The sequence below is a fragment of the Microcebus murinus genome, chromosome 16 (assembly GCF_040939455.1).
Source record: "Microcebus murinus isolate Inina chromosome 16, M.murinus_Inina_mat1.0, whole genome shotgun sequence".
NCBI classification, from domain to species: Eukaryota; Metazoa; Chordata; class Mammalia; order Primates; family Cheirogaleidae; genus Microcebus; species Microcebus murinus.
In genome coordinates, this window is record NC_134119.1 from 57,872,963 (window position 1) to 57,899,468 (window position 26,506).

Here is a 26,506-nt window from a genome sequence, read left to right on the forward strand (position 1 = left end):
CGGCCCCGCTGAGCACGGTTTTCTGGGTGTGGCTGGACCGTACTTCCCCCCTCTGGGCACCCCTGGCTTCTGGGCTCTCTGGCACTAGCTGGCCTGTGACCTTCCCCGAGGGGACCCCCCTCGACGTCTCCGTGCGGCTGTGCTACCTACCACCAGCCATGGCTCCTTCCAGCATTCTCTGGAACAGGTTGCATCGCAGAGATGTCCCTTGTCCAAATCCCATGCCAGTGTTAAACTATCCAAGCTCACCTACCAGGATGCCTATTCTAATTTTATTTTATTTTATTTATTTATTTAGAGTCAGAGTCTCACTTTGTTGCCCAGGCTAGAGTGAGTGTCGTGGCATCAGCCTAGCTCACAGTAACCTCAGACTCCTGGGCTCAAGCGATCCTCCTGCCTCAGCCTCCTGAGTAGCTGGGACTACAGGCATGCACCACCATGCCCGGCTAATTTTTTCTATATATTTTTAGTTGGCCAATTAATTAATTTCTATTTATAGTAGAGACGGGGGTCTCGCTCTTGCTCAGGCTGGTTTTGAACTCCTGACCTCGAGCGATATGCCTGCCTCGGCCTCCCAGGGCGCTAGGATTACAGGCGTGAGCCACTGAGCCTGGCCCCTATTCTGATTTTAAAAAGGAAAACAACAAGCGTTGGTGAAGATGTGGAGAAACTGGAACACTCCTCTATTGCTGGTGGAAATGTAAAGTGATGCAGCCACTGGGAAAAACAGCTCGGCAGTTCCTCAAAAGATTAAAAATAGAATTCCCGTACGATCCAGCTGTTTCGCTTCTGAGCAACTCACGTGTACACCAATTCACGAATGAATAAATGAAATGTGGTGCATCCATACAATGGAATACTATTCAGCCTTAAAAAGGAAGGGAATTCTGGCACATGCTACAATATGGATGAACCTGAGGACATTATGCTAAAGGCAATAAGCCGGCAACAAAAGCACAAATACTGTATATTTCACCTGTAAGAGGTGGTAGAGTTGTCCAACTTCAGAGACAGAAAGTAGAATGGTGATTGCCAGGGGCTGGGGGCAGCAGGGAGCGAGGAGTTCTTGTTTAGTGGGTACAGTTTCAGTTTTGCAAGATGAGTTCTGGAGACTGGTTGCACAACAATACGAATGTACTTAATACTATTTATTAAACCATATACTTAAAAATGGCTAAGATGAGGGTCGGATGCAGTGGCTGTAATCCTAGCACTCTGGGAGGCTGAGGCATGAGGATCGCTTGAGCTCAGGAGTCTGAGACCAGCCTGAGCAAGAGCGAGACCCTGTCTCTACCAAAGATAGAAAAAATTCACCGGGTGTTTTGGTGCACACCTGTAGTCCCAGCTACTTGAGAGGCTGAGGCAAGACAATTGCTTGAGCCCAGGAGTTTGAGGTTGCTGTAGGCTATGATGACGCCACTGTACTCTAGCCTGGGCAACAGAGCAAGACTCTGTCTTCACAACAACAAGAAATAATGGTTAAGATGGTAAATTGGCCGGGCACGGTGACTCACACCTATGATCCTAGCACTCCAGGAGGCCGAGGTGGGCAGATTGCTACAGGTCAGGAGTTCGAAACCAGCCTGAGCAAGAGTGAGACCCCATCTCCACTATAAATAGAAAGAAATTAATGGGCCAACTAACATATATAGAAAAAATTAGCCGGGCGTGGTGACGCATGCCTGTAGTCCCAGGTACTCGGGAGGCTGAGGCAGGAGGATCGCTTGAGCCCAGGAGTTTGAGGTTGCTGTGAGCTAGGCTGACGTCACGGCACTCACTCTAGCCTGGGCAACAAAGTGAGACCCTGTCTCAAAAAAAAAAAAAAGATGGTAAATTTCATGTTATGTATATTTTACCAGAATTAATTTTTTTTTTAATTTAAAAAAGAAATTGTGGAAGTAGGATCCAAATCCACATGACAGTGCTCGCCTTTGACAGCAGGCTATGCTAGTCCTGCTGCAGGCTGCAGGGCCCATGCACATTGGAAGGCAGGTCACCTGTTACCCAGTGTTGCCAGAGCATGCCCCTTCGAGGGCTCATTCCCTAGCCCGGCCGCTTGGCAATGGGTTTTCCTTACATGCACATTGAAGGCATGACCCCCTCCACCCCACCCCTGCCCAGAAGGGAATAAACATTTGCAAACTATGCATCCAACAAGGGACTAATAAGCAGAATTTACAAGGAACGCAAAGAACTCAGCAACAACAAAAACCAAATAACTTTATTTAAAAAGTGGGTAAAGGACAAGAATAGACTTTTTTTCAAAAGAAGACGTCCAAATGGACCACAAACATATGAAAAAAAAATGCTCAACATCACTCGTCATCAGAGAAATGCAAATTAAAACCACAATGAGATATCATCTTACGCCAGTCAGAATGGCTATTATTAAAAAAGTCAAAAAGCATGACAGATGTTGGTGAGGATGTGGAGAAAAGAGAATGCTTATACACTGTTGGTGGAAATGTAAATCAATGCCATTCGCATGGAAAACAGTATGGAGATTTCTCAAAGGAGTAAAAATGGAACTTCCATTCGATCTAGCAATCCCACTACTGGGATTATACCCAAAAGAAATATGATCATTATGTCAAAAAGATACCTGCACTTATATGTTTATTGCAGCACTATTCAGAATAGTGACGCTATGGAATCAACCTAAGTGTCCATCAATGGATGATTGGACAAAGAAAACGCGGTATATACACACCATGGAATAATATTCAGGCATAAAAAAGAATGAAATCATGTCTTTTGCAGCAACACGGATGAAACTGGAGGCTGTTACCTTGAGTGAAATAACTCTGAAACAGAAAGTAAAATACCACGTGTTCTCACTTAAAAATGGGAACTAAACAATGAGCACAGATGGACACAAAGTGCGGAATAACAGACATTGGAGACTCAGAAGGGTGGGAAGGTGGGAAGGGGTGAAGGACGAAACATTACTTAATGGGCACGATGCACACTGTTCAGGTGATGGTTACACTAAAAACCCAGGCTTCATTACTATGCAATACATCCATGCAACCAAACTGCACTTGTACCCCTTAAATTTGTATATAAAAAAGGTTGTCTTAATTTGTGAGTATCTATCTGACTGCCATCTTACTTTATATTCTTTGCTGTTGCTCCTCATTTGCAGCAAGCATGTTGAGCACATAACTAAAAAAGATAAATCACTCTAGTCATTTCCATTTCCGGCAATGCTTCAGACCAACCTCACCACTAAGAACAACTAGAGAAGATGGAAACATATAATCAAATGCAGTAGGGAGCTACTAGGGTAGCAGGGACTTAAGGGGCCAGAATCCCAGAGAGGAGAGAAGTAAATCGAGATAAGCTCAATATTCTGCAGGGCTTTCCTCTTTGAAGCATTGCCTGATTATAGATAGATAGTGTGGAGGTAAGAAGCCAAGCAGAAACCAGTGGTTAGGAAGCCGGGAAACCAAGCAGAGCTTTTGGAAAATTTTACATCTTCATTTAAACCCCAGGAAGGGCTACATTCAACTAAAGGTAAACTGGAAACAGACCCTCCTTTTTATTTTTATTTTTTATTTATTTTTTGAGACAGAGTCTCACTTTGTTGCCTAGGCTAGAGTGAGTGCCATGGCGTCAGCCTAGCTCACAGCAACCTCAAACTCCTGGCTCAAGCGATCCTTCTGCCTCAGCCTCCCAAGTAGCTGGGACTACAGGCATGCGCCACCATGCCCGGCTAATTTTTTCTATATATATTAGTTGGCCAATTAATTTCTTTCTATTTATAGTAGAGACGGGGGTCTCACTCTTGCTCAGGCTGGTTTCGAACTCCTGACCTTGAGCAATCGCCTGCCTTGGCCTCCCAGAGAGCTAGAATTACAGGCGTGAGCCCCTGCGCCCAGCCTCAGACCCTCCTTTTTAAAAGACTGAATAGAAGTTTAGGTCCCTCTCAATTCCAAACTAAATTAAAGCGAGTTGCTCTTTCTCTACTTGCCTGCCAGGGAACAAAGCTAAGTCTTCTTTGGAGGACGATCACATCAAGTAGAGTGAAAAGTTATCTGCATCATTTGTCATACATAATGACTTGAGTTTAATCGAAAATTTCCAGGGATATAAGGAGATAGGATGAAATAACCAAGACAAAGAGAAAAATAGACAATAGAAAGAGACCCTCAAGTGACCCACATATCATGATCCCCAGCAATAGACTTTAAAATATCTGATTGAGGTCCTACCTAGAACAACAAGGCAAGAAAAAGAAATTAAAGGTGCAAATATAGAAAGTAAAAAATGAAATAAAAACCTCATTATTGGCCGGGCGCAGTGGGTCATGCCTGTAATCCCAGCACTCTGGGAGGCCGAGGCAGGCAGATTGCTACAGGTCAGGAGTTCGAAACCAGCCTGAGTAAGAGCGAGACCCCCATCTATACTATAAATAGAAAGAAATTAATTGGCCAACTAATATATATAGAAAAAAATGAGCTGGGCATGGGGGCGCATGCCTGTAGTCCCAGCTACTCGGGAGGCTGAGGCAGGAGGATCTCTTGAACCCAGGAGTTTGAGGTTGCTGTGAGCTAGGCTGATGCCACGGCACTCACTCTAGCCTGGGCAACAAAGCGAGACTCTGTCTCAAAAACAAAACAAAACAAAACAAACCCTCATTATTCACAGACAACATGACTGTATATGAAGGAAATATGAAAGAATTGCAGGCAAGCTATTAGAATTCATATATGAATTTAAAGAAGGTTGTTAGATCAAGCCAAGAGGTCAAATCAGCAAGATTCTCTCCTGGCTGCTCCTCGATTAAAAGTTTTCCCCTAAAGACTACACTTTCCATGGTCAAAGGAGCATTAAATTGATCATTCTTAGAAAGAGGCTCTTAGATGAGGGACTACTTTTTATTACGGAATTGAGAAGAAAGCGTTCAGGAGAGAAAACAACTTGGGTAAACAAGACAGGAATAGACCTTACAACTGTACCCAGATGTGGTCTTGATCCCTTAGGAATCCAAAACTAATTTTCAGCATAGATCCTTCTCAAGAACATCGTCTCCTAATTCCCATGTGATTGTTTAGCTGAATTTGGGCACTGGGTGTCGCAAAGCTAGCCGGGCTTGCAGTTGCCATTCCCAAACCCCTTTCTTCCCTTCTCCGTCCCCGGATGCCATGGCAACGCTTAATCAAAAGCAACACCTACAGCTCCATTTCTTATCCCACGGGGCACAGCTGAGCGTTCAGAGCTGCAGTTTTAGATGTAGCTGAGCTAACTGGAGACTTGCCCTTGCAACTTGTAACAAGATCTGGCATCTGTGTACCTCATGCGATTCTGGGAGAATTCTGCATCAAAAAGTTTTTTAGGTTTTTTTTTTCATGAGAATCGTGGTTTTATGAATACCCCAGTAATCACAGGTAGGGATTGCCTCCTCCCCTGGTGCCTCTTTTGCTCTTTCCTCTAAGGAGAGCAAAACCCTGGCAGATCTCATGCGGGTTTTTAGAAATAGGTGTGGTCGTTACTAAATCCATGTGCAAGAGAACACACTCTATTCCCGGGTGGATCCCGCTTGCTCTTGTTGGAACGTGTTTTGGATCGATAGGCCTCTCTAAAAAAAAATAAATAAATACTTCTCTAAGCATGTAATTTGGGTGCATTTGACTTATATTTCAAATTAAAATAAAAGTCTCCCCAATTTCTTTTTTTTTTTTTTATTTGAGACAGAGTCTCACTCTGTTACCCAGGCTAGAGTGCCGTGGCATCAGCCTAGCTCACGGCAACCTCAAACTCCTGGGCTCAAGCGATCCTCCTGCCTCAGCCTCCCGAGTAGCTGGGACTACAGGCATGCGCCACCATGCCCGGCTAATTTTTTCTCTATATATTAGTTGGCCAATTAATTTCTTTCTATTTATAGTAGAGACGGGTTCTTGCTCTTGCTCAGGTTGGTTTCGAACTCCTGAACTTGAGCCATCCTCCCGTCCCGGCCTCCCAGAGCGCTAGGATTACAGGCGTGAGCCACCGCGCCCGGCTCCCAATGTCTTATTAAAAGAAAGGAATTTAACTTTTTTCCTTAGTAGGAGTCTGTGTGCCTCTGTCAGTACGTGTCCTATATATTATCTTTGGAAAGGAGGTGGAGAGGAGGGAGGAGACATTTCCCAAAAGAATGACCATAATTGTGTCTACAATAAAATGTATCAGGAGAAAACGTGAATCTGTTAAGAGTAATAGGACATCCGTAGAAAGCCATTCTGGATATTCCGATCTCATTTCGGGGGCTCTGATGCTCTTGGTTGGACTCTCTCTGTCCCTGTTCGGCCTCTCACTGTGGCCCTGAAACGCGCCCCAGCCCATGCCTGCTCCTCCCCTGCCTTCCCCCCGTTTCCCCACGCCGTTCTCACCACCTTGTGACGCAGTGGTCAGTGTTGGGGGAATGGAAATTTGCACACCCGTTATGGAAAACAGTGTGGAGTTTCCTTGAGAAATCAAAACTAGACCTTCTATATGCTACGACAGCCTCGCTCTTGGGTATCTATCCAAAAGGAATGAAGCCAACACGTCAAAGAGGCGTCTGCTCTCCCGTGTTTATTGCAGCTCTGTTCACAATAGCCAAGATACGGGGTCAACCCGAGCGTCCATCCGTGGATGAGCGGATAAGAAAATGGGGTATATGTACACCGTGGAATACTCGTCGGCCATAAAAAGAAAGGAATCCTGCCATTTTGGGTGACGGGGATGAACCTTGAGGACATTATGTGAAGTGAAATAAACCAGGCACAGAAAGACAAACGGGGCACGATCGACTCATATGTAGAATTTTAAAGAGTTGACCTCGTGGCCAGGCGCTGTGGCTTGCACCTGTCATCCCAGCACTCTGGGAGGCCGAGGCAGGCGGATGGCTCAAGGTCAGGAATTTGAGACCAGCCTGAGCAAGAGTGAGACCCCGTCTCTACTATAAATAGAAAGAAATTAATTGGCCAACTAAAAATATATGGAAAAAATTAGCCGGGCGTGGTGGCGCATGCCTGTAGTCCCAGCTACTCGGGAGGCTGAGGCAGGAGGATCGCTTGAGGCCAGGAGTTTGAGGTTGCTGTGAGCTAGGCTGACGCCACAGCACTCTAGTCCGGGCAACAGAGTGAGACTGTCTCAATAAATAAATAAATAAATAAAGAGTTGACCTTCTAGAAGCAGAGAGTAGAATGGTGGTTAGTAGAGGCTGGGGAGGAGAGGGGGGATAGGGAGAAATCGGTCAATAGGTACAAAGTCACAGTTAGATAGAAGTGTTCTGTCACAAAGTAAAGTGACTATAGTCAACAATACTGTATTGTATATTTCAAACTAGCTAGAAGAGAAGATTTTGAATGTGCCCACCACAGAGAAATGATAAACGTATAAGGGGATGGGTGTGCTAAATATCCCGATTGGATCATCACACAATGTATATATGTACTGAAACATCACACTGGACCCCATAAATATGTGCAATTATTATATGTCAATTAAAACAAAAAATAAAAAATACACGATGTTCAGTATACCTCTGTTTTCCATTATTTGTGGTCTGTCTCCGCCGGCAGAAGGGGACCCCGGGAAGGTGGGGAGCTTTCTCTGTTTTGTCCCTTGGTGCATCCTAAATGCTTAGGACCATGCTTTGCATATAGTGAGCACTCAATAAATACTTGTTTGCAATTTGAAAATTCTGTACCTTAACTAACCAAGTACCAAGCCTTTTGCCTCAAATCAAACTAAAAACCTTGATTAAAAAGGCTTTGCTGTCATCCAAAATGATATTATCTCAGATTTTCCAGACACAGGGTTAGGTAGTGCTATTCCTTTTCCATAATGCCATTTAAAACAAATTATTCAGAAATGTTAATCTTCTAATATGAAGGTATAAACACCGCGGACATTTTTTAAAAATTATGTTACAGACTCTATGATGTAAAGCAAAGTTGGGGCTAACCAAAGTTTCCCTAAGAAAGACACAACACATTTGTCTTTTTTTTTTTTTTTTTTTTTGAGACAGAGTCTCACTTTCTTGCCCAGGCTAGAGTGAGTGCCGTGGCGTCAGCCTGGCTCACAGCAACCTCAGTCTCCTGGGCTCAGCGATCCTACTGCCTCAGCCTCCCTAGTAGCTGGGACTACAGGCATGGGCCACCATGCCCGGCTAATTTTTTTTGTATATATATTTTTAGTTAGTCAATTAATTTCTTTCTATATTTTGGTAGAGACGGGGTCTTGCTCAGGCTGGTTTTGAACTCCTGACCTCGAGCAATCCGCCCGCCTCGGCCTCCCAGAGTGCTAGGATTACAGGCGTGAGCCACCGCGCCCGGCCCCACATTTGTCTTTAATCATGGCATGAAGCGTCTGTTTGGGGAACATCCTATGAAAACGGTCCACGTCTGATTATAATTATTAAACTGTGTATTGAATGCTTGCTATGTGCCAGGCATTTTTTTTTTTTTTTTTTGCCTACATTATTGCTCATTTCCCCAACAATTCTTCAAGGTAGTTATACGATCATCCACATTTTACAGGTGAGGAAACTGAGGCCCAGAAAGAAGACATAACTGGCCCAAGGTCACACCGGCCCCAGATGAGAACACGGGTTTGGTCAACCCCAGACACGGCGCGGGTTTCCCAGGATACCGTGCAGCGCGATGGCACACGTGTTGCTTGTTTCATAGTCTCGGTCAACACATGTGTTTTGAGTAACTGTCATGTTCCTAGCACCGAGCGAGCTTCCTTGGAGACCCCTGTAGGAAGCTCGGCAGCTGGCTGGGAGGTACTCGGGCACCTGGGCAGACTATGTGATGTGACAAGTGAGTGGAGTCCACTGTAGATGCCTGGGTGGGGGGGACACAGGGGGGGGTCTGGAGGGGGAGAAGCCCTTGGTGGCCGGGCTCCCGGAGCCTCAGTCTCTTGGCCTTCCCAGCCAGGCAGGAGCCACTGGTTGTGTTTGCCCACCCAGTTGCTGTCTCCCCCTCCCAGTGGCATCTCAGTCCTTGGAGTGGTGACCTTTGCCCCGTGGTGCGGTCTTGGAAGGAGGATCACTGCCCCCCAATTTCCCCTGCTCCCCCAGAGCCACCAGCCTCTGCAGAAACCAGAGAGGCCAATGCCTCCTCTCTTGGATGCTGGGAGTTGGGGGCGGGACCCAGCACGTGACCCACGCCCGGCCAGTGCAGGCCCAACTGCTGGGACCTGGATCTCCAACGACCGACCGTGGCGGGCAGAGGCCAAAAAACCGAGGTGGCCACATCGTCAACGGGCTGTTCCCGGGTTCCGGGAGAGCGGGTTCCTCTCCCAGCTCCCACCAAGTCTGTGAGCCCGTGGTGGCACCCCCTAAACGCCTTCTGCGTTACTGCAGTCCTAAATCCCCTGTATGATCTTTACGGGAAGAAAAGTGTGTCTTTTCCTTTGCCCTCTATCCTGCCTTTAGCAGCCGTGGACATACCAGGGCTGTCTGGAAAACGCCCAGCCATTGTTAACGGTGACACGGCTGGATACTTTCCGGACAGCCCTGGTGGCCCACGAGATAACGTCCTGGGGACCATCATGGAAGCGGAAGGTGAGATCTGCTTTTAGGAAATCACTGTCTGATTCTCACTCAACCAAGCTGGGGCGCTTCAGTGTTTTCTTCAATTCCCTGAAGCCTGGGGGTCACACAAGGAGTCACCAGGGTAAGAGAGGAAAGCCCATCAGTTTGTCCTGGGAGTCCCCCAGGCCCTGGGGCGGCGGGATCTCTGATTCAGGCGTGGAGAGGAGGGCCATGCCAGGCCGGTGCTCTCCGCGGGGTCTGATCTGTGGGACTGAGGCAGGGGAGGGAGAGGCCTTCCTGTATTTTGGCCCAGAGCACAAGATCTTATCTGCAAAACCACAGGACTGTGCCTGATCCCGAAACCATGAAAGCATTAAGCCAACTGGGGATGACCCAGTTACTGGGCGATGCTGCCGGGCTCCGGGACTGTTCGCGTCCCTCCCCAGCGTGATGTGTTAATTCACCGCCTGCGTTTGCAGAGCGCACCCGCCACTTTCAACCCTCTGCGCCCAGTAGTCACAATGTGGGAGAGTCACTCGAATCCATCAAAGCCGATTATTCCAGTCTCTTCTTTTCAACTTGGAGATTTTCATTTTAAGTTGTCATGGGAAAACAGCCCTTAATAAATCCCTTTAAGCGTGGGGGACTAGGACGATTACTCTGACATTTTAGGAATTATGAAAACATTTTAAAGTTTTTTGATTAAAGTTCTAAAGGAGATAAAATAATCCTTTTTATCTTTTTCTTTTCTCTCTCTCTTTTTTTTTTTTTTTTTAGAAAGGCTTCAATTAATTTCAAGGACAGACATTGTGTACACAGACTGTTCAAATCTAATTAATTATCTGGCTGTGCCCACAATAGTCACACCTTCAAAACATTGAGGTTATAGCTAATCATCTGAGATTCTCCCACACTGAAAAAAAAGGCACACACCCTTTGGGGCCGTGACAGATATATGTACTGGGTGAGTCAGAAGAACCGAAGGCACACCCCCCAGAGGGAAATCGGGTTCTGTTTGTTTGTTAGTGACTCATCGATTTAGTCGTGCATTAAACATTCGATATCTGATGTAAAAGATTTTAAAACCCTAAGGTGGCACCTGTGTGAAGCAAAAACACACAGGTTGGGTTAACCGATTGCATTCATATTTTGTACCATAAATTAGCTTGGCAATCCCACGGCTGGGAAAAGCCATGGCAAAAAGATCCCAGGAAACAGCATGGCTCCGGAAACCGCAGTGAGAAAACTTGACGCGGCTGGATGGTGGGTTTATTTCAGTTTGCGATCAACAGGGACCTCAGGCCAGTCACCTTTGAGCATTGGCTAGATCCCGTGCGGAGTGGCACTCACTTGGGGGGTTGGTTTACCCACTTGGGGGGTTGATTTACCGTATGAAAATGTGCATTAAAACGTGAGCTCCTAATTTAACTCAAACATGCATTTAGCTTTTTAAAAATCTTTTATTTTTTCCAGGCATTGGTAAACTTTAAACATAGAATACGAGACAAGACACTTAACCTGGAAACCTCTCTTGGAAAAGCTACTTAGGCCGGGCGCAGTGGCTCACGCCTGTAATCCTAGCACTCTGGGAGGCCGAAGCAGGCAGATTGCTTGAGGTCAGGAGTTCGAAACCAGCCTGAGCAAGAGTGAGCTCCCCCCCATCTCTACTATAAATAGAAAGAAATTAATTGGCTAAAAAAATTAGCCAGGCATGGTGGTGCATGCCTGTAGTCCCAGCTACTCGGGAGGCTGAGGCAGGAGGATGGCTTGAGCCCAGGAGTGTGAGGTTGCTGTGAGCTAGGCTGACACCACGGCACTCACTCTAGCCTGGGCAACAAAGCGAGACTCTGTCTCAAAAAAAAAAAAAAAAAAAAAAAGGAAAAGCTACTTAGATCACCTGTGTAAGGCAGAGGATAGAATGTAGCATGTCAATCCTTGTTGAGAGCCAAATCCTTTCTATTTACTCCAGAAAAAGACGTAGTACACCAGGTTTTATAAGAGGTCATGAGTGGTGGCATGCACGTCTGGAGCACAAATGCAAAAACAAGCGCTCAAGCAGGTCACGGCAGGCTCGGGTGCCATCAAACGCGTCTTTTCTTTGGCACAGGCTTCTGGAATTCACCACTCCAAGGAAACGACAGCTTGTCAATCCGAACCTGGGCTGCCAAGGCTGGCGGCCAGCTCAGCGATGATCTTCATGTGCGACTCAAAGGCAGGAGCGCCGGCCCTGTGAGGCATTGGTGTATGGTCACCAGCGGGGCATCCGCCAGCCCTGCTTCCCACAGGTTTCAGCTGTGGTCAGGACAATCCGGTTTCTTCGGAGGAGGACGCCCTGCGTGAGGTAAGAGAGAGGTGAGCAGCTGAACAGGAAGGCTGGATGCAGCGGGGCCAAAAGCTCGGGTTCTACTTTGATTATCTTTGCAAGCGGTGTTTGCGTCCCAGTGTCTGAGCATAAGTGCAGAACTGTCAACAGGGCCTGCCACTTGGCCAGAGCCCATCCTCCATCCTCCAGTCCACGGTGGGCCAGACACAGCTGAGGCTGACAGTGTGAGCCCCTACCCTGAGGACTCCGACAGCACCTGGTCCTTCTGACGGGGGCGCAGGACGCAGGGCAGGCATGTCAGAGTTGCTCCACTAGTTCTAGCCTTTTGCCTTCATCTTTTCAGCAATCAGAAAAAGCAAGCCACATTACGAAACCAATTGCTGATGAAAGATTAATTTGCAGAACATCCTCATCATCCTAGGATAAATAGTGCACCAAAAAAAAAAAAAAAAAAAGATGAATTGGAGTGAATCCACTTAAAACAGGGACCCAGATTGCATATACAGTGAAAAAAGAGATTCTGATTGGAGCTTTGCCATGAAAATAAAAAGTAGCACAAAAAGTCAGTTTTAATTGATTTCAGAAAATTAGGTTATAATTGCAATTAAGCACAATTCTTTTTTTTAATTTTTTTTGAGACAGAGTCTCCCTTTGTTGCCTGGGCTAGAGTGCCGTGGCGTCAGCCTAGCTCACAGCAACCTCAAACTCCTGGGCTCAAGGGATCCTCCTGCCCCAGCCTCCCGAGTAGCTGGGACTACAGGCACGCACCACCATGCCCGGCTAATTTTTTCTATATATTTTTAGTTGGCCAATTAATTTCTTTCTATTTATAGTAGAGACGGGGTCTCACTCTTGTTCAGGCTGGTTTCTAATTCCTGACCTCGAGCGATCCTCCCGCCTCGGCCTCCCAGAGTGCTAGGATTACAGGCGTGAGCCGCTGAGGCCGGCCTTGTGCACAATTCTTAAAATGAGCAAAGAATGGGTTAAGTGTTGATGGGGGAGGTTTCGATCCAGGTGTGTGCTGCTACTCTACGGATTTCCCTTTGGATGACTGCAGTGTGATCACAAGGAGGGGCATTGATTAATTTTCCTGAGAGCCTTTCCAGCCCTTCACTGTTGAACTTTCTCTTGTATCAGTGTCCTGTGCCCATCGATTCCTTTCTGCAGTTGTTAGCCTGTCCGAATCTCGGCTCATCCACGCCTATCAATGGCTTTGCTTGTGACACAAGCAATCAGTGTGACTTCCACAGACTGTGTGACATCTGGCTCCTTGGGCATTCTCACAAATGGTGGACCTACTGTGTGTGTCCTGTGTCCCCCTCCACTGCCAGGAAGAGCCCGGCCCCTCAGATTGGTCACACGAGAGGCAAAATGGCTCCCTTTTGGGTCAGGAGTAAATAAAGCTTTGACCATAACCCCCAAGTTAAAAATATATATTGTTCTCACCATCATTTTCTAAACATAACTGAAATTACCCTTTGTATTATATCCAAAAATTTATTATACCAAAACAGATTTTAAAAGATTGTTTTTCTTTTATTTGGTTATTTTGTATTTATAAATATATTTTTTAATTTCAGCATATTATGGGGGTACAAATGTTTAGGTTACATATATTGCCTTTGCTCCACCCGAGTCAGAGCGTTAAGCGTGTCCATCCCCCAGATGGTGTGCACCGTACCCATGAGATGTGTATCTACCTGTCCCCTCCTCCCCCTTGGTTATTCTGTTGATCCTTTTTATTTTATTTTGAGACAGAGTCTCACTCTGTTGCCCTGGCTAGAGTCCCGTGGCATCAGCCTAGTTCACAGCAACCTCCAATTCCTGGGCTCAAGAGATCCTCCTGCCTTAGCCTCCCCAGTAGCTGGGACTACAGGCATGTGCCACCATGCCCGGCTAATTTTTTTCTATATATTTTTAGTTGTCCAATTAATTTCTTTCTATTTTTAGTAGAGATGGAGTCTTACTCTTGCTCAGACTGGTCTCGAAATCCCGGGCTCAAATGATCCGCCCGCCTTGGCCTCCCAGAGTACTAGGATTACAGGCGTGAGCCACCGCACCTGGCCTGATCCTTTTTGTTTAATATCTAGTTTTATTGCATTGTGGACAAATCAGTCAGCCAGAGGGATGAAAGCTTCCATCCCAGTGGCCACAGCACGGTCTGCCATTTGACATGAGTATCGATGGGTCTGTCTGCTCAGCACTCCTTTCTCCTCTGAGAAAACAGTGGCCTCTGCTAACTCCTCCAGAGCAGCCATGGTAGGACATTGTGACCTGCTCCTGGCCATTCGATCACTCCACGATGAGCACTGGACCCAGCTGGGCCAGTCCTAGAGTCCTTGACCAGGACTTAGAACAGGAACTTAGAGATAGAGTTGGCCTCTCTTTAGTGACTGTGCTGTGAACACTGAGGTTGTCGGTGGCCATGTGAAGAAAGTCTGTGTGCTCAGCAGAGAGAACAATCACATCAATAGGCAGACACACACACACAGACATAAAGATGATTGAGTTAGGCCCGACGCGGTGGCTCACGCCTGTAATCCTAGCACTCTGGGAGGCCGAGGCGGGCGGATCATTTGAGCTCGGGATTTCGAGACCAGCCTGAGCAAGAGTAAGACCCTGTCTCTACTATAAATAGAAAGAAATTAATTGGCCAACGAATATATATATATATATATATATATATATATAAATATTAGCCGGGCATGGTGGCTCATGCCTGTAGTCCTAGCTACTTTGGAGGCTGAGGCAGGAGGATTGCTTGAGCCCAGGAGATTGAGGTTGCTGTGAGCTAGGCTGACGCCACGGCACTCACTCTAGCCTGGGCAACAAAGCGAGACTCTGTCTCAAAAAAAAAAAAAAAAAAGATGATTGAGTTATTGGTTCCAACATGACTTAAGTAATTTCATAAAAAGTGCTGTTACATCTTTCACCAAGTCCTTTTTTAATGCTAGTCAGGGATGGTTTTCACTTACTTCCAATCAAAAGAGCCCTAACCAATGCAGAATGACCGATAATCATATTATTGCAATAAATATATTACAATAAACATCGACTGAGAGTCAGACCTGTGACAGACATTTTCCCAGTTCTCAAAACATGACAGATATGGTCCAGATCTCCTGTCAAGCATGGTTAATTTGGTGTATTGATTTTCCAGAAACTTCTGAAATACACATTAATTTATTTGTTAGGTTTGCATAGTAGACTTATATCGATCTGGCTTTCAAATAACAAAAAATATTTCAACTTACTAAATTTTTCCTCCACTCTAGGGAAACACATGAAATGATGAGATGGGGTAACCACGCAAACTCCTGTATAAAACACCTTTTGGGACACAACATAGGGTCAACATGCATTCTTGGGTCCCTGTGCCTTGCAAGGAAGGAACACCGTGGACTTCTGAGCCTTCGCAAGCTCTCATTTCCTTACAGTGAGAGCAAACCTTTTTGAAACTTCCCATCTCTTAGGGTAAAAGTCTGAACCCTTCTTGGGCCCATATGGCCCTGCCAATCCTATTGGTCTCCACGGTGGCCTTCCACTTGAGCCACTTTGGCCTTAAATTTCTAGTTATCATAGGACCTTTTGACAAGACATCCCCTCTGACAGGCATCCACTTCATCTCTGCTGTGGATGGCCACATCCTACCTTCCTTTCAGGTCTTCCCTGACCCAACACCAGGTCTGGTTCCCTTCTCATAATCTCCAATGGCATCTTGTATTTCTTTCTTGTAATAGCTATGAAAATGGTAATTGAAAAAAACTGGGTACTTCCTGAATGTCTGTCTCCCCGGCACCAAGTGCAAGCTCCTCATGGGCAGGGACTGCGTTTTTCCTGTTCGTCGCTGAATCCCCAGCACTTAGCCCACAGCTCGGTGCCTAAGTTGGCACAAGTACGCATTTGTAAACTGAGCAGAAGAAAGAATTACCAGCTGTGAGCTGAAGAGGAAATAAATACCCATCTCTTGGGCATCTATCACTAGACCGGCTGGGTGTGGAAGGCCTGCCCAGGCACAGACACAGAGAATGCTGGAACACCTGGGCAGAGCAGTGAGCAAACCAGAGGATAATTGAATAGACCCGTGTGTGTGTGTGTGTGTGTGTGTGTTTTTCCCTACACGGTTTAAGTGATTGGGGGAATGTGCAGGGGGTAAAATTACGATTCTGTGAGCAACAACAACATAACCCAGTTTTGACAGTGCTAAAATCCTGATCAAAGAAATTTCAGCTCAGAATACTGACGAAGTCAAAATCGAGAACGTGTTAATTCTCTCAAGTGTGCGTCTGTGGTTACCACTGTTCACTTTTAGTTGTAGCTCCTTTTAAATTTTTTTCTTTTTTAATCACCTCTTACTGATTCCTCGAAACAGTCTTCTGGGGAGAGAGCTGCTTCCACCTGCGATGAAGAAACACGTTTCCTCTTTTAAAGGCTCTATTTTCTGAACGGTAAGAACTGCCAAGGAGGAAGCGATCAGACCTCCCAGGCGTCCTCCGCCCTCCACCCAGCGCTGCTTCCCGGTTTCAACATGTTTTCAGGTGAAGTTGAAACTTCGGTGAAGTTGTCTTGGTAAGTCAAGCCGGGTTGCTATTCACTTTTTAGGGGTCGCCTCAGCACCTGGAAGACGCCACAGGGAATCCACTTGGGAAATTCAAGTCCTTTCACCTAAAACACAAGGGACACCGATTCTAAACCCTACGTTGCACACATTTGGCTTCATTTGTTTTCTGAGGCAACATCCGCGATGGCCTTCCCGGCCGCGGTGCAGCGTCCCGGGAAGCCCGAGGGCCGCCGAGGACCAGGTGGAACCGGAAGAGCAACCGGTGATTCGAAACCGCCTCAGAAAATGCAGTTTTCCAAAGGCAGGTGCGGCCTTCGCCAAGCGACGCTCTCACGGCCGCCGACTCGGACCAAACTTTTCTCGCTGCGAGTCGCCCACAGCACCCGGCGGCCCCGCGAGAGCAGCCGAAGGGGCGCGGGCCGCGGCGGGCCGGGCTGGGCAACCAGCCGCCGCCACGCCCGCCAGCCCCGCCAGCCCCGCCGCGCCGCGGCCCACGCCCCCGCCGCGCGCCCGCCCCCCCGCAGCCAGGCGGCCTGCGATTGGCCGGCGGGGCTGCCCGTCACGAGGGGAGGCTGCGTCGCTCGTAACCCGGCGCTCCCATTGGTCGTGGCGGCGGCGGCGGCGGCGCGCGCGGTCCCGGCGAGGAGGGGAAGCCGGTGGCCGCGGCGGCGGAACGGGCGGAGGCTGCCGGTTTCGTAACCGTCGCTCCTCCTCGCTGGCTCGCGGGCTGCGAGGCCTGTGTCGGGTCGGGCCGCGCCGCGCCGCGCGGGGCTGCTCGGAGCGGAGGCCGCCTGGGGGCGGGCGGGCCGGCCGGAGGCGCAGGTGAGGAGGCCGCGGGCGGGCGCCGGGCGGGAGGAGGAGGAGGCCGCGGCGGAGCCGGCCGCTCGCGTGGGCGCGGGCCCGGCGCGAGGAGACGCGGCCCGGTCTGAGGCGGCCGGCCGGCCGGGGAGGCCCCTCGAGGCGCAGGCGGCGGCGGCGGCGGCCCCGCGCGGCGTCTGATGCAACCTGCCGGCAACACCCGGCGGGGCCGCTGAGCTCATCCCTGGCCGCGGCCCAGCGTCGCGGCGCCGCCCGCCGACCCCCGCTGCCCCCGGCCGCCCTGGCTGCCGGCCCGGAGGAGCGCGGCGGACGGGGGCCGGGCCGGGGGGCGAGGCGTGCCCCCTCCAGGGCCCGGTGCTCCGTTTGGGAAGCGAGCCCTGTGGCAAGCCAGGCTCGTGTGGGCCCCCGGGGGTGAAGGGAGTCCCCGGAACGGAAGGTGGACGACGGTGGCTTCAGTGCCACAGGAGGTTGTTTCCTGCCGGGCTCAGACGGCTCGGTCTGCCTGCCGCGGTCCAGAGTTGTGTCCAGAAGCTAGTAAAGCGACAGAGTGGTCGGGGAAAGCAGTTGATTTTTAAATGCACAGCTTTACCCAAGAATCTTTTGCTTTATTTACGGGGATATTTGAACGCCCTGCAGTTCGCTGTTGGACAGAGTTTAAAAGATGAACGTGCGACGACGAGGAGTCCGAACAGAAAGAGAAGTGCAAGAAATGCAGCACTCGGTTAGCATGGTTTGGAGGGAAGGCAGCAAGGAAAACAGCCTGCAGAGGTGGCAGGGTGCAGAGGATGGAAATGCACGTTGAGGGGAAGGATGGTCTGTTCTTCCACGCAAGCTTACGTGTGGCTTTGGTTCTCCTCTTGTTTGAGGTTTGCACTGTAATCTGGCATCTTAAAATGTGTCAGTTTTAGAAAGGTTTTAACTTTGGTGGGAGACACAAAAAATGGGTGGTTCTGCCTCCGAACCTACACTCAGTTGAACTCTTATTTGCATAGATTGTCATCTAACGCAGGCCTGTCTCCCAAAGACATGGGACTCCCAAGGAAAATTTTGAAATAAAATACTGTAAAAGTGTCAGGGAAAATCTGGTCAGCTGTTACCACTTGAGTAGTATTTGAGGTAAACTATTGCTCAGGTTGATTCTGTTTTTGGAAAAACTGTAAACAAATGTAAATAATTACAGGATGCTAGTGAGCTGAAGCATGTTTTAATTTCTTGATTCCTGCTTCTGGTGGGCACACTTGGCTGGTTCAGTTATTTTTGATTAACCATACCTGCCTTAAAAAATAGGTGGAAACAAAACATTTTTTTTCCCCCAGAGTATCCTTTAAATTCTCAAGAGCACATCATGACTGACTGCAAGGTGTTCTGATATTGGAGAGGTGGTTTTGTCCCTGGGGAATTAAACATCCCACGGTGAGCCCCTGATAAAGATAAGTAGTTCCTCATGGGGCTGAATTTGTTCTTACCGTCTGCGATTGCCTCACCTGGTCACAATAATGGTAAATACGGGTAGCTACAGTTCCAGGTTGGTTGTGTATTCTTGGGAGGAGTGGTTCAGTGGGCTCTTACATTGGTAGGTCCACCGGTTTTCTGCCTTTTTGGCTTCCTGGCCTTATCAGTAAAAAAAAAAAGAAAAAAAGAAAAAAAATGAGCATGAGTTCGTAGTAGATGTATATTTACAAACAATCTGTTTGTTTTGTGTGTTGTAAATCACACCAAAAGTAGCTTAGAAAGATGACATTAAAGAAGACAGACATACATTTTCTTCTCATACCCCAGTGGACCACTTGTGTGCCACTCCCTGAAGGTGGGTACATCCTGCTTCAGGGCCCCTGCACTGGGTGCTGGGCGTGTGAAGATGAACAGAGCCCTGCCCGGCTGCGTCCACGGGGAGACACACTGTAGAGCTGAAGTTGACAAACTGGGGAACAAATTGTACTGGAGCACAAAGAGAAGAGAAAGCACAGACCATTGAGGGGATTAATAGTGGTTTGGTGTCGCTGAGGTGTGAAGGGTGAGGAAGCAGGTGCTGGAGAGGGCGGGACCTTGGGTGTGATCCTGTAGACTGGCTGGTGCCAGAGAGGGAGGGTGCGACACTCAGGTTTGAGTGTTACTCTGCTCTGGAGACGGTGGTTGGAGGTAAACCAGGACTAGTGTCCTGAGAGATGTCAGCCTGGGGTAACTTCTGTGTCATCAGGATGGAGAGGAATGGTAGATGTAAGAGTTTTTTTCTTTTTCTTTTCTTTTTTTTTTTTTTTGGTGCTTTTAGGTGGAATTGTCAGATTCCAACGATTGAACAGATCTGGGGCAAGGGAGAAACAACTACAAATATTTTTAAGTGTTGACCTTCACTGAGGAAATTGAGTTAAAAGTTTATTTTGTGAGAGCAAAGGGAGGACTATCTGGCTCTAGGTATGTGGGAGGGAACAAAGTGACAAAGGGTTAGGATGATTCTTGTCAGGTTTATTTTCCCAAGTGAAACTTGAGAAAAATTAGATTTTGTTTCACTCACTCTAACATCCTGAGCTTCCAGTGATTTGAATGAACATTACTTGAATTAAGAAGGTTGAATTTTGAAAAACCCTGTTACCTGTTTAGTCCAGTGTTTTTAAAATCCATCGTTAATCTACAGCAGTGACTGTCAGACTTCAGTGTTAAAATGACTTGGAAGTCCCCTTAAAACAAGATTGCTCAGTCCTATTCCTAGATGATTTGAGTCTGGGGCAACCTGAGAATGTGTACTTCTAAAAAGTTCCCGAATGCTGGTGATGCGCACCCAGGGACCACACTTTGAGAACTGCTGCTCTGCAGTTTTCCTACCATTTCCTACTCGAGTGATTCACATGCAAGGAAACGAGGCGCGCCCTGCTTCCTGCAGGCTGAACTTTGGAACGTTTGCCCACACAGGAGCCAGACTGTCATTTAGGGTTGAGTAGCCACATTTGAAATAAACTTATTTTTTGCCTGTTGTAGGTGTTCAATAAATGTTTGTGGAAGGAACAAAAGCATAAATGACAGTGCCTTTTTCAGTTTAAAAACAAAATTGCTACTCTGTTTGAAGTCTTTTAGATCACTTAGCTCTTTGATTCCCTTGGTTAATTTTCTGCTTAAGAGCTACTTTTTTGGCTTGTATATGGTTGAAGAACTTTTTTTTTTAACATTTTTGGAGTTATTTTTACTATCTCTAAGTTTCTTTTTCTTATATTTTTTTATTGGTTTGTAGGTTCAGTGAATATGCTCTTGTTTTTAAGCCAAAGGGCTCACTTTCAAAACCTTGCCTGCTGTGTTCAGTCTAGTACCTTGGCAAGGTGAGTCAGACTAGGTCAAAGAGCCCTTCCCTATTCCTGTGTCTTTGGGTACAGAAACAGGCCTGTACATCCCTGAACTTAGAGCCTGTGATGAATAAGAGTTCTTTAGTGACCGAAGGTCATGGTCCTTGTCAGTTGGAAGGTCTCTTGCTATTCCACATCTTTCATTTGCAGATGGGGAAATCAGGCCCACCAAACAGAAGGGATTTATTTGCCCAAACTGAAATAAGAGCAGCCAGAGCCCAGACAAGAGTGAACCTGCTTCCTAGTCTGTGCTGCTTTCATCATTGCTATCTCTGAGCAGGACCAAATTGACTGTAGAAATTAGCTTTAAAGACTAAAAATATAATTGATAAATGAAAAATAAAAAAATTGATAAATATGAACATGATCGTGATTGTTAAGTCAGTCCCAGGAGAAGTGTTAATTAAACAAGTTATTAAATATTGAGTAAAACACTTATATTCACTTTACACCAAATAGTAGGCACTAGTGTTAGGTGGCAGTAAGGGTGGCTCAAATTCATACTGAACAGCCGTTTTTAATCAGAAGAAAAATTAGGCCGCATAATTATCAAGGAAAATTGTCAGCTGTCCATTATGGAAGACAGGCTTGAAGTAGACATTTCCTCTTGGTTTGGACGGAAGCTTTCCGTCTCAGTGCTGGAGCGAGAACAGATGGCCCACAAGCTCAGGGCTGGCTGTGTGGCTTTTAAAGCAATAGAAAGTAACGGTATATGGACTTTTTAAAGTAAAGATTTTTTACAAAGCAGACCAGTAACCAGTATTTACACAGAATTGCCTGGCTAAAGTTTGGGTGAAGCTACTGGTGTTTATTAACAGCTTTTCTTAATAACTGTGAGATTTACTCATTTGGGGCATTTCACAATTCTGACTCCAGATTTTTCCCACTAATGCAGTTTTAACAGTGTTGTGAAAAGAGAACAGGATAGATTTATGGTTCATAACACTGCTCTCTGAATTTCCAAGAGCGCTGTGACTTGTTGGTGGACACAGTTGACTCAGCTTGACCAGCTTGTCTTGAGGTGGCCTCGTGATGATAGGCTAGGTATGCGTTTACACCTCTTAAGGCAGCTGTGGGGACTTAGTTGGATTCAGAGCAATCCAAACACGACTGGTTTTTGACACCATGACCTCATTTCTACAGGCAGCGGCGCAGCAATGCTCCAGAGCTGGCGCATCTCCTGAGCTCATTCTGTGGTGTGAAGCCGCTGCAGCTGCTCGGCCCTCCCTCGTGCAGCCCGAGTCCTAGTGCTCAACTACTGGGATGCATCACTGGGTTTTCGTTTCTTTCCTTGTGGTTTCAGGTTGAGTGCTTAGATGTTATGTCAAGAAGAAAAAAACACTATTGGAAGCATGGTGGGATGGGGGAGCAAATCGGTCTCAGAGCTCCTAAATCCAAGATACTAATTCAGTAAATTTCAGTAAACTATGGTGCTATCGTTTGAGGCCATTTAAAAAATAATAAGCAAAAAAAAAAAAGACCTTTTCAGAATATCCCATAAAGAAAGCTCTGGGAGAAAACTCAAGTCCTGGGTGACTCCCTCTGCGTGCTGGAAGGAGCCAGTGGGGACGGTAGTGTGCTGCTGCTCGTGAATATCGCAGCCTGGGCGCTCTGCGCCGCTCCACGCCAGCATTCTGTTTTGACTTGGACCAAGAAGTGACATTTCCCCACCTTCATTGCAGGTGTCCTTTCTGTCACAATTGAATTCAGCTTTTCCATGTTTAACCAAACATCTCAGATTTCTTCCTGGCAGAATGTCAGGTGCTGTTAGTTCGTATTGCTACCTAATTAGTGGCAGTCTTTTGTTTTTCCTTCCATTTTTGATAACAATCGCAGATGGGTAGCGCCCTTGGGGATTCAGGTGGGCTGAGTTTAGCCTTATGGCGCTTAGTGCTAACTTACCTTTCTAAATGAAACGCTTTAGACTCCTGAAGCATCGGAACAGTTGGCAGCTGCTGTAGACTTTTCTCAGCATAATCAATTAGTGTTGGCCTGCTGTTAGGTACATGCAAGTTTAATTTCATTTGATCCTGTCATTTCAAAGATCTTAATGCAATTTATTTTTTAACTAGGTACATGTGAAGATTTTTTGGCAGTTTAGCGTGGAAACCATTGATCACCTTGTCCTCATTTCTGCGTGTTCTGTGTTGGCAAGGGAGAGTGCCCAAATGAGCAAGATATCACAGCAGAACAGTGCTCCAGGAGTGAACGGAATAAGCGTTATTCACACCCAGGCACATGCCAGTGGCTTACAGCAGGTTCCTCAGCTGGTGCCCGCGGGCCCCGGGGGAGGGGGCAAAGCCGTGGCTCCCAGCAAGCAGAGCAAAAAGAGCTCGCCCATGGATCGGAACAGTGACGAGTACCGGCAGCGCCGAGAGAGGAACAACATGGCTGTGAAGAAGAGCCGATTGAAAAGCAAGCAGAAAGCACAGGATACGTTGCAGAGAGTGAATCAGCTCAAAGAAGAGAATGAACGGTTGGAAGCAAAAATTAAATTGCTGACTAAGGAATTAAGTGTGTTAAAAGATTTGTTTCTCGAGCACGCACACAACCTTGCAGACAACGTGCAACCCATTAGCACTGAAAATACGACAGATTCTGATAGTGCAGGACAGTAGACCTCACCCTTCCCAGACTCTCAACTGTGGCTCGAACGTTGAAGATGTGACCCCTACACACTCGAACCAGTGGCTGAAAGTTGTCTTGTTCTATGACTCAAATGTCCACTGGAGGCTATTTTTTTTCTAGGGTCGGCGCTGAAGAGTTGGTTAGCTGAAAATGTTAGCCGTGTAATTCAAATATCTGGTTTTAAATGATAGGGATTTTTGTGGGCATCAACAAACCAAACATTTTAAAGGTACATGGTAAAAAAAAAAATCCTGGCACCTTGTCGATGTTCGTAATAAATCCTGACTTCTCAAGAAATTCTTCTTTTTTAAGTTGGCAAAGAGGAATGGGAAACTGACAGGTTGTACAGAAGGTTCCTGGCTTTAGCAGATATGGTTAATTGGGTTGAAGAATGCCATCTATGTGAATCTATTTGTGATTTCATTCTAAATTATGTATTATAAATCCTTAGAGCTATAGAAACCAATCACTTTGCAATTTGGAGTGATTTTCTGTATAGCATAAACTTTGTTTTAGCATAATTAGGACTATTTTCTGCAACAAGTTTTTGACTTGTGATGTCAGTTTTAAGTAAAGAAACCCCATAGCATCTTAAAGGCAGTGTGCAACCAATTGATTTAAAAATACAAATAACATTTAGGAAGAAAATAGGTTTTATTAAAAAATACAAGTAAGCATATTAGAATTATGTGTTTGGGTTATAAGATTGGCATCATTTTGTCCTAAAAAACTCAGTGATTTAGAGAAACTTGTGTACCAGAATTTGAGTTTCTGCAGATGCTAGTAAAATAGGCATTTTTTTTTTTAATAACATTTTGACAGTCAATTTAGTAAACAAAGTGTCTGAACAGTTTGATGACACATGCTACTTATTAGGGTTTTGAGTATCATTTCAGCATGTAGTTTCTCGTGTTCAAAATAACTGCCATGGGGCTGTGAGCTTTAAAGGCAAAAATTTCTTGTGAAGGATCATTTTGGTATTTGATCTTAAGCGATTATTAGAAAAATGCATCAACTCCATGCCATCTCCCCAAATTATTGTCTAAGAAAACTTGAAAGTGTAAGCTTTTAACCTTTAATTTATTTCACTTAAGTACATCTTTTTATATTGTTTTTGTTACATTTCTTTTTCTGGTTAGTGGACTGTTCTTCTAGACTTTATATACCACTGCTTCTGCTTATTCATTTGTATGCTTTTATGTCCCATAAATTATTTTAGAAAGAAAATGCTGATAAAACTCAGGATTTTGTCATTTTTGTTGAGACTAAAACATGGCAGTCACTAATGTAGGGGATCTCTAGAGTCTGGCTTATATTAATTTTGGTAGTTTAGATTGTGTCAACTTTTCCCCCTTTTTGTAGCACAATTATAGTTCAAATTTGTTGGCTTTTGTGTATTTCTTTGTGCCTGGGCTGGTGAGGAGACATGAGTCATATCTGATTAAAAAGTTTGTTACCAGGTATCTCATTTGGTCATTTCTGGCCACATTGCTGTTCTGTAGTAGGGCTTGGGATGATGCAACCAGAGTGTAACTCAAGTTGCACCCTCGGGTCGGTGGAAGAGGGCCGACTGTGCGGTTCTCTCTTGGGCAGGAGAAGACATCACCGTGCCCTGCAGCTCGGCAAAGCCATTATTAGGGTCCCGGGGCCCTTGTGAGTGTAAGACAGGAGCCCAGTGTTGTTCCATGAGATGCTGTCCCACGAGGGCAATTAACTCCCTGTAGAGCCAAGAAACAGGATGGGGGGTTTCATTAGGGTCCAACACCAGTCTACTTCGTTTGGAATATTGATCTACTCATAAAGGTTGATGTTTTGAGTAACTAGGACATGCCCACAGAATCCTGCTGATCTTTAACAGCTGATTGATGTTATATAATTAACTTAATTGGAAATGCTGTTAGGTCACTTGAATCTTTAAGCACCTGTAATAGGTGCTACAGACATTTTAATCTCTTATTTATTAAAAAATATTTTTCAGAAATTGAAATCCCCATGGAATTTATGGTTACCAATTATATGAATTGACTTAAGTGTCTTGAAAAAGAAGCTTTAGGGAATCATCAGGGGTGTGCGCTCAATATTTCAAATCGGAACTGAAGAACTTCTGGAAAAATTGATTAAAGCTTTTCCCTATTACCTATGCAAATAAAAACTTAGCACATGCAAGCAATCATGCATAAAACAAAAATGTTAACCATTGTCTTGACTATCTTACTGAAGTGGTTGGGAATGAAAGTTTTTAGTTTTATAGATTTATCAGTATAAAATTAAGGGGAAACCAAGTATGGGGAATGAGTAAGTTTAGAGCTTTGGGAATTGTAAAGTGACTGTTGTAACTTTTGTGTGTTCCCTATGAACTATTAGGATTTGATCTGCCTTTGCAGGCAGAGTGGTGTAGGAATTAGGCTTTAGTATAAATTTCTAGCTGCATCTGAGTCTCCTGGGATGGGTGCTTTGGGCTGGTTTGGCTGCAGATGGCGAGAGCAAAGCAGCTCTTCCTGCTATGGGTCCCTGTCGGTTACTGGATGCTTTGGACATTCTTACTAAGAAATAGTAAGATTTTCATAGAATTTGACCACAGTTTTGAAATTCAGGTCATGAGTGTGACATTCTCAAATTTACATGAAAAAGTAGAAGTATGTACAATTTAATATTTGATATTTAAAAGGAGTTGTAGCATCTTTTGATGTTTCTTAATCCTCATTAGAGGGCTTGTAACTTTGTACCTGAACAACCCATTGAGCACTCATAGTGCTTTTTGATGCCTTAGAAATAGGAAGTTTTTTGTTTGACAAAAGCTAGGAACGAGAAAGTCCATTCTACAGCTATTAGATCTGCCTCTCAGGAAAAAGTACTAACTTGTTCTTTTTGTTCTTGGCTTTCCTCGGTTTGTGAGATTACTCTATTTTTTTAAATATAATTTTATTTCTTTCAGTGAATTTAAAATAAAAAAAAACAAAACCTTTGGTACAATGACTGTATTTCATTGTGAGTTTCTTTATATTAGATACTAAAAAGCCGTCCAAATGTTAAGCTGCTCTGAGGAGCAGGCAGGTGTCATGCTGTCTGTCCTGGTCCCAGTCTTGGGGAGGGGCAGGGGTGTGTGTGGCGGGGGGGGGGAGGTGGTAGAAAAAGAGGTACTTTTGTCCAAGCCTAGATTTCCCCAATTTCCCTTAATGGATAGAGAAATAGTTTTCTTTGAACATGGGATACATCTTTAGTTATAGTTCAGTCTCTTGGTCTAATCTAGGGGAAAGTAATGAATAGGTTCTGCTTAATCACTCAGTGTCTCAGAGCATGGTTTCCATTTACAGAGTGGTGAGAAAGCGTTAGGT

At 45.8% G+C, this 26,506-nt stretch overlaps 1 protein-coding gene across 3 annotated transcripts; it reads left to right on the forward strand.

The window, feature by feature from the left end:
* Positions 1-16,328: 16,328 nt before the first annotated feature.
* On the forward strand, positions 16,329-26,147 carry CEBPG (CCAAT enhancer binding protein gamma). 3 transcript variants are annotated; one of them, XM_075992979.1, is made up of 3 exons: positions 17,001-17,214; positions 21,687-21,846; positions 22,616-26,147. In XM_075992979.1, exon 3 carries the CDS (start codon positions 22,712-22,714, stop codon positions 23,159-23,161), a length of 450 nt encoding a protein of 149 aa, XP_075849094.1. In that variant the 5' UTR covers positions 17,001-17,214; positions 21,687-21,846; positions 22,616-22,711; the 3' UTR covers positions 23,162-26,147. The 3 variants fall into 3 exon arrangements, with proteins under 3 accessions (XP_075849093.1, XP_075849094.1, XP_012630599.1); XM_075992978.1 differs by lacking the exons at positions 17,001-17,214; positions 21,687-21,846 and adding an exon at positions 16,329-16,400; XM_012775145.2 differs by lacking the exon at positions 21,687-21,846 and having other exon boundaries at positions 17,079-17,214.
* Positions 26,148-26,506: the final 359 nt, after the last annotated feature.